The 8,585-nt window shown below is 39.6% G+C and overlaps 1 protein-coding gene across 2 annotated transcripts in view; it reads right to left on the bottom strand.

The window, feature by feature from the left end:
- The window catches only part of nin (ninein (GSK3B interacting protein)), a 31,541-nt gene extending 24,824 nt beyond the window's left edge, over nt 1-6,717 (bottom strand). Inside the window, exons 1-4 of one of the 2 annotated variants that reach the window (XM_059352953.1) lie at nt 2,951-2,988; nt 2,538-2,750; nt 1,516-1,609; nt 251-423 (exon numbers count right to left, since the gene is read on the bottom strand). In XM_059352953.1, the coding sequence (XP_059208936.1) occupies nt 251-423; nt 1,516-1,609; nt 2,538-2,729 (459 nt within the window). In that variant the 5' untranslated portion in view covers nt 2,730-2,750; nt 2,951-2,988. Of the gene's footprint in view, nt 1-250; nt 424-1,515; nt 1,610-2,537; nt 2,751-2,950; nt 2,989-6,474 lie in introns of those variants that run through there. The other variant, XM_059352954.1, reaches the window with a different exon arrangement.
- Between the last annotated feature and the right edge of the window lie 1,868 nt (nt 6,718-8,585).

Here is an 8,585-nt window from a genome sequence, read left to right on the forward strand (position 1 = left end):
CACGGTGTTATTTACAGACAGTGCTGCGTTGTTATGCAAGGAACACGGCCTTGTGAAACCTGCGTTTGAGCATCTATATTACATTTCAGGCTCTGCTCTGCATGCCGCTAAGCTGATTAGCTAAGAATAACGCTTCTCTGACGGCCTGTGACTGCCAAGAGGACAGGAGCTGATAAGGACAGCATCAGAGTGTCTGGAGGTTCAGAGAGGTGCTGAAAAAAGTCACAGAACATCATTCTTAGCCTTTTACCTCACGCTTCCTGGGAACAGCTGAGTCATAGTTGTCCTCCAGGTTGTCCTCCTCCACCGGGTTTGCACTTGTAACTTCAGAGAAGTCTGAAATAGGCTCGATGAACTCTGGCGTAGAGCGGCGGCCGTAACGTTTACTGCCCTTCACGAACTTTGGTTGGATCTCTGGAGTTTCTGAGGAGATACAATGACGAGACACTTTAAAATCAATCAAGTAGAGTCAGGATTACTTGCATTGCAGTTGTGAAAAATGACGTAGTGACTGTGTTCAACAGAGGATATTATTAAATACAGAAAAAAATAGAAATGTGTCACAGTCTGCAGCAGCTACTTCTCCAAAAGTGACAACTTCTCTAAAAAGTTGTGAATACAGAATCCTTTAAAGGGACATGGTCCCATTTGTCTGAATGAAAAAGACACAAAACTGCAGGTTGACAATGTTTCAGGTGCAATCTGCACAGAAATTACTGGAACTATGTATGTTGGATTGGACGGTAGGATTCAAATATTGACAGTGAAGTATTTGCTTTGCCAAGGATCAGACCACAGATAGTAAATTATATCTATGAATCACTTTGCCTCGGTTTGTAAAGTCATCTTGCTTCCTTCTAATTCTGTTTAGAGTGCTCGATTGGTGAACCTTGGCTTGGTATAAAACTGCTTTTTTGCATAACTTTATCCATGATAGCCCCCTGTAAGACAACGAGATTGGTCAGTTTGTTTTTTGTTTCGATTTTGTTTGTGGATTAGTCTTTTTTTTGTGAGGAATGACTTCTATCCAAACTCCAGAGCACCTCTCTGCTAAACAAGATTTTAAGTGGTGCTTTTGCATTATTATTTGTAGACAAACTAAGTTATACAGACCTGTTGATTAAGTCGACTGGGCCACAAAATCATATTTGCTTCAGTCGACTAAGGATGTCTTTAGTCAAGAATAGCCCTATGCCATACAAAAACAAATGATGCTATGATGGTCCAAATACTTCAACTGTCAGATAATTGGCTTTGGGCCTCTGTATGGAGATTTACTGCTGAATCAGCATGTGGGCTGTTCCACTAACTCAGCCGTCACAGTCACCTTTTCCACTTGGTCGACTTGTTGAAAGGAAACTGTTTCCTTAAAGTTAAACAATGAACTAATTGTGAAATAAATGACATGGCTTCATGATTCTGTGCTCGTTTTCAGGCAGATACTGCATGCATTTTTAAGAGTGAAACAGAGTTTCTGTGTGAAACAACATGCATCATCAGAATCTTTGACTTTACCTGGTTTTGACAAGGTTTCCTGTTCTGCTTGTGGTGGCTCAATAGTTGATGACAAGACCAGAATCAGTGCATTCTTGAATTGCTCAAAGTCAACCTGAAACAAGAACAGAAAAAAAAACAGAAGCATTAACTAAATGTGAGAAAATGCAAGCAATGCTGTGTATGTGACGCAAAGTAAAAGCAAAAGTTCATGAAATTCCTTAGACTGGATGTAATTCCCAGTGTGCCGGGTGGAGGCTGGGTGTCCCTGGGTGTCTGGGTGGAGGAGGGTTTGCTGAGCAGGAGCAGCGAGGTCACACTTCAAGAATCAACAGCTGCTAACCCTGAATATGGTGATTTTCTTTGTGCATTGAGGCTGGCGGCTGCCGGCTTTACGCAGGTTTTTTTTCTTTTTTTTGACTTTATTGTTGGATGGGTAGGCAATCAGTTCTCCTGCCCTTTGCTAACATTTTCCCCCGCCCACACACACCCGCACATGCAAGACAATAGCCATCCGTCTGTCCACACACGCTTATATATAAACACAACTTGATGCAGAGGTAAGCAGTTTAGAATGCATCTCATCTGCCTACTCTAGGCTGAAAAGATAAGAACTGCATACTGAAAATCCTTTGAATGCATTTTACAATCAGAAGTCCACTTGTATAGATCAGACCAGTGTCCTCTCTATTTCATACATTTCCTCATGGAGCACCCTCAAAGAAATGCATCTGTGAATGGTGATTAGCCGGCTTGGTTGTCCTGACGACAGACACCTGGGATCAGGACTGATGGGGGCACATTTTCTACTCAACAAGACAGCTAACAAAGCACCAAAAAGCCCAGAGACACAAAGACCTGAGAGCTGGAGTAGCTCAACACAGGCGTTTGCCAAATTCAAAGGACAGAGAGGACCCTTTGCACAGGAAAGGCCACAACTCACATGTGCATTAGAAAATGAACAGCAATAATTCTGCAAATACAACTTTTCGGAGCAAATTGCTGCACACTAGAATATCACACACAGAGAGGAATACACTTACCCTCGCAGTGAGGCGGTCCTGGTTCTGCAGCAGCGTGTGCAGAAGAGCTGGTGTGGCATCATCCAGGTGCAGGGACTGACAGAGTTCACTGAGTTCCTCCGGGCACAGAGAGCCGGAGCCGCTGGAATCAAAACTGTTAAAAACTTCTTTTAGGCGCTCCTCGTAGTGGTCCTGCTCTTGGGTGTCATCCATCCCACAGGACAGCACCCTGCCCTGAAAGACAAGGAAAGGAAATATTTATTTTCTCGCTCTTACCATCACATTTTAGCTGATGTGTCTATTCAGAGTGAAATACCAGAACAAGAGCAGAATTCAACTTTAATCACTGTTACAAAGAAGAAAAAACAAGAGGTCAAAGTCTCTTCACTCTAAATTAACAGCATTACATCCAATCACTGTTGAAAGATACTCACAAGTAGCGTAGAAACATCTAACTGAACAATATGTGTTCCTAAAAGATCCTTCATCTGAGAGTGTCGCTGGGCGACTGAGCTACCAACACACTGCTCCAGCGTCATTTGTGGTGGAGGCTTTGGCTAATCCAATTACAATGATTAGACAATTAGGTAAATTGATAGTCGCGGCCAAGTCTGACACTGACCATGACTCTCTTTCTCACTTCTTCACCCATGTAATTCAATCTGATGCACACGTGGAAGAGAAAATTCACCTTGTAAACACAATTTCATGTAGTTTAAACTTATTTCAGTATTGTTGTAAATAAATTGTAAGCATGTTTGACTTGGTGAACGCTGACAAAATACAAATACTGCGGTTAATGATGATAAAAAGCAGCATGTCTTGAAATTTGTTGGACGAAATGTTTCTTCAAACACATCAAACTGGCGATAAAGACGAAGGACAGCAAAGTGGCGCTGCACCAAGTGGAACGAGCAGCCAGGAACTAATTGGGAAGGTCACACAAAAAGCCCTGAGCCAACATTTCCTTGCTGACAGCATCAGTTACAGGGGCATGGACGAAGTTGGTACACTGTCTTTTTGGATGCATCATTGCTGTAATTGAAAAACAATAAGAATCATTTGGCAGAGTCAAAGGCCCTTTTGTGGACCCAAACAGAAGTGTGGAGTCCAGTTCAGCCACCAGCACTAAACATTAAAGCCACGTTTCCCCCAACAAAGAGTCGTTTGAGAAAGTTTCTCTTTCTTTTTAAAGAAAGAGGAATAAGAGACCTAATCATGCGTCAAAAGAAAAGAAAAAATGAGGTCTGACTAACTTAAGCAATGACATAACAGCCCAGGTCAGCCACCTGAAGCTTATGGAAGGTAAATGTCCCTTAACATGACTGAAAATAGAGAGCTGAGCAGAGTAGGGATGCACGATATTGGCTTGAAAATGAACTATCGATATAATAAAGTGATTAAACAATGGGGTGCACATCATGTCTCTGTTGCACCTTGTTTGTAGCTCATAGAATTGTGCAGTGTAGTCTGAGCCCACCTATTAATTTATGTTCTGATGAGGGACTGAAGCTGCTTATATTTTTTGTACTTTTTGTGATTTTGTTTGCACAGTGCAGATTGAGTCGTCACATATTTGGCTCCTGTTTTAAGTTAAAGTTGAATTTAAGCAGCAGTCAGTAAGGTACATGTAGTTTGAGTATTTCATAGTCATATTGGTGCAAAATCCACAAATATAGGGTCTTTTTTCATTCCATCTAAAGAATTCCTTAAATTGGCTGCCATATCAGAAATCGGAAATTTGCTTTATGCTTTATTATAAACTTTTTTACGCTAAATCCTGAACTAAATGCTAAATCTCTTGCCATAGAATGAATAAATAAAGAGTTTTTTATCATCTTACTTCACTCAATCACTAAACATACTACAGTCTTTTGGCTCCCCACACAGCTTAACACTTGGTATTAAGCTGAATTGTGTAAACAGAACTGCACTTTAAATGACTTCAAGTGTCTATTAATATGTTTCTCCTGTGTTTTTGTTTCATGTTGTACACTGCAATGTGCATTTGTCTTGCTGCAAAATATTTTGCCTCCTGTGGTAATATAAAGATCTGAACTGAACTTTGTAAAAGCATCAAACAAATGTTAAATATAAGACCTTGGGAAATGCATCTGAAATTATGAGCACACCACTACGTATCTAATGTGTTGAAATCTCAGTTTGTGCCTAAATGTCTACACAAAGAGCCCCCTCCTGACCCCTGCTTTTCCAGCTGCTCTCAGTGAGACCATCAAGCGCTGGCAGCCAGGTGTCCCCCACACCCCAGACTCGGGGTACCCATTCACCACAGACAATGGAGACAAAAACCAAATCAGTATTCTGCATCTGCACATTTGAGAGGCTTATGGAATTCAGAAAATCATGGCTCAGCAGTACGGCAGCTTGTAAAAAGCTATAGTGTCTTGTTGATTTGGAAAAGAACATCAAAACAAATGTATGAAAAACAATTATTCACCACAACACTGTGCTGGCCTTATTTCAGATACTGACTGAGTTGAGTTTCAGTTGTTTGTGTTGTCACATTTGTGTTCAGCAAGCAGCTTCTGAGCCAATTATCCTGGTAGCCCTCCTGCTCGGCTCGGACACAGTGGCTAAAGGTGGCCGCGGTCTGACAGCTGCTGCAGCCAAAGAATCACTCTAGTCCAGGTCACAAGAAGGAGGTTAATCCTTCACACCATCTCTGCATTCACTGACACTGGTAATTATCACTGACAGACGCAACAAGGAAAAGTAAAAATTTCTAAACTTTTTCTTCTAATGAAACATGGTTGGATGTAGTTCATATGTTTTGTTGGCCACTGAGATAGGAGATTATAATGGAACAAAGTTGTTTCCATGTAAAAGAATCATATCATGAAACATATCTCTGAAACAATTTCACAACTGCAACTTCACAAACTGCACATAATTTGTTTCTTTTTTTAATCTTAATTTTTTCCCCATCACTCAGTCCTGTTGTGAAACACTGTTTTTTCTGAGGTTGTGACTGTTATTTTCACAATTTTTATGACATTTTTGTGCAACACTCAAATCAAAATTACTTTATTTATTTATGTATTACTCTTGTCCTTGACCTCTCCAAAACCCCTATCCACTTTCATCATGCAACATATTCTTAATTATACTGGATTTCTCTCATCTTTTGTTTTAATTTGCACAGGCACAACAAAAATCATTGTATAATCTGCAAAACTGATGAGATCTAACAGAATGGTACTATTATTTGCTACATTGCCACAAAGTGAACTTGCATTAAACTTAAAAATCACTGTTCTACTCACTTTCAACACATTCACAGTCCAAGTTGAAGGCACATTTTGGGGATGTTGGGACACAAATGATGGTGGGCACCATCAAAATCTAATTGCTTACGGATTTATTTATTTTTTATGAAAAACGACTGTGTGAGATAACTTTCAAGCAATGTTGCCACAATGTTTTCTTTGAGAGGTGAAACCAGTGTTTAAGTTTAAAATAAAGTATTTTAAGGCCACATATCAGGTATAAATAGGCTTTGTCACAAAACCACAAACTTTTAAGGACTTTAAAGTCAGCTGTGGACCATAACGACTGAAAAGTGAAGTCAAAATGACAAGAAAGACGTAAAATATAAGTTACATAGTCAAACTCACTTTAGCATCACTCATTGGGAACACGGTTGTCTCAGTAATGCCTGAATGCAGTTTGACTACACGTGAATAAAGTTTACATCCATCTCTGGACATGATAAAAACGTTAACAAACTGTGAAGAAGTTTGCTAACAAGTTAAATTAGTCACAGAGGACACTCATATGAAAGTGATGGCTGTGCAAACCGGCCTAATTTATCAGCAGGCATGTCGGGAGGAAACGGTTTTGTCTGGATTGGCTCCAACTTCATCCCAAATGTTTTATGTTATGTGAAAGAAGGTAGAAGAGGAAGAAAAGTAGTAACTTCAACAAAAAAAACACTCACCAAAGTCTCCGAATTTGCACCACGATTCGCTCCTTTTCCAGCTGAATTTTGTCGATAAACGCTAACTTAATCGCGAGTATTAAAAAAAAAATCAAACTTTTAAAACATTTATCCGCGTGGTCGCTTCGCGGTTCCCTTGAAGTTAAATGATCCTTTCCAGAAAGATAAACTAACTCTTAGCTTCACGGTGCAGTTGTTTTTGTGTCGGAGACGTTTTATTTCCACACGGCAGCGGAGAGTGTGGTGGTCGCTGTGTGTCCTGGCTGTGTGTCATCCTCCTCCGGCTTGTAGCGGGTTTTGAAAAGCGGCTGATAGAGGAAGGAAGGGGCGGGGAGCGGAGCCTCCGGCGGCCTGACTGGCCCCAGCCTGGCCCCCTGTGGACCGAACTGACACTGCTAAATTACTCTTTTACTTCCCTTCTCTAAAATATAACCGGATCTTACTTTTATTAGGGCCCGAGCAGGCAACGACCTGCGAGGTCCCTATTGTATTTCGAATGATTATTTATTATTTTTATTATTATTTTTATTATTCTCGTGACGAAATGATTGCATTTTTCACTGCCTGAACATACCCCAAAACTCATGAAACTTTAAATATAAGTCACACCTGGTGAAAAATTTTATAATCTATTGTCATCCTGAATTTCCACCACTAGGTGGCGCTATAATAAAGGAAAGTGCGTTTTGGCTAATAACTTCCACATACTTTATCGCACATTCAAAAAACTTATATCCACGCGTTCACTGAGTTGTGCTGAATCTCGTGATATAGGCCACTCCCATTTTCGCCTACCGTTTTTTTTTCGCAAATTCGCGAAATGTCGCAAACCTACTTTTTCGAACTCCTCCTAGGCAATTTCATCGTTTTGCACCAAACTTTGCACACAGCTAAGTACTGCGCGCAGTCCTAGTTATCCGTGTTTTTTTACTCCTTTGTTATGTATGTATTTATTCAGCCATAGTTGGGGATAGTTTGTGAACTTTTTCCTCATTTTTCTTTTTCTGGCATGAAGCTGACGTTAGTAGCCGTTGGTTCAAACTGTAGCATCCACCCATCCTTAGAAAGGTTACAGTGGTAAAAACATGGACGAAATTTTGATTTCAGAGGTGGGGGGCACAAGTATCTTTAATAAAACTCAAAGTCTTTCAGTTCACTGTGTTTTCTAGTAGTTCTAGTTTTCTATTGTTACTTTTAAGTTCACTGTTGCCTTTTTTGGTTTAACCTAACAGTCATAAATTTTGGTGATAAGGTTATAGAGGCCAACTATTACTATTAATATTACTACTATTACTATTACTAAACTATAATTAATCTAAGGGAAACAGGCTTCAGTTTGAGCGGCCGTTTACCGCTTGGTCCTAGTGCCAGACGTTTCTCTATTGGACGGTAAAAACTGCAGGGGACAAAAACGGCCTTTTGAAAAAGTGGAGGGGACATGCCCCCCAAAAAATTACGTCCGTGGGTAAAAATATTGCGTAAATTTAGTTAGGTAAAATTACTAATACCACTCTGTAAAAATGTTCCATTACAAGTAGAGTGTGGCATTAGTAGTAGTAAAAAATGTCCCCTGTGACTGTCTCATTGTAATATGTCATATCATTAGGCTAAATTATTATTAATCATACATTCATGTAAATGCAGTATTGCTGTTGGTTGAGGTGAGGATGATTTCTAATAAGTTTAACTGCAACTAATTATTTTCATTGTGGAATAATCTGCTGATTATTTTATCTATCCTTTGAGAAAAAAAATCTTAAAATTAGTGAAAAAAGTGACACATTCACAATGTTTGTTTTGCCAAACCAACAGTCCAAACGTAAAAATATTTTAAAATAGATTACTGACTTAAGTACTTTAAATTTGTATTAATGCATAAGTAAATGTATTTACATTTAGTTACATTCCACCGCTGTTAACTTCCCCTATGTTTTGTGCAATCTTGCACAAGGTAGAAAAGTATGTGTCCTCATATGGTAAAGCACAGTGTGTACACTCTACACAATGTATTCTGCTAAAAACAAAACTGTGGGCTATTTACTCAAAACATTAAAAAGGCCTATTTGAGTTTCATTATTTGTGTCAGGTCAACAGCAATGACTGAGACACCT

Source organism: Centropristis striata, chromosome 16 (genome assembly GCF_030273125.1).
Source record: "Centropristis striata isolate RG_2023a ecotype Rhode Island chromosome 16, C.striata_1.0, whole genome shotgun sequence".
Taxonomy (NCBI): domain Eukaryota; kingdom Metazoa; phylum Chordata; class Actinopteri; order Perciformes; family Serranidae; genus Centropristis; species Centropristis striata.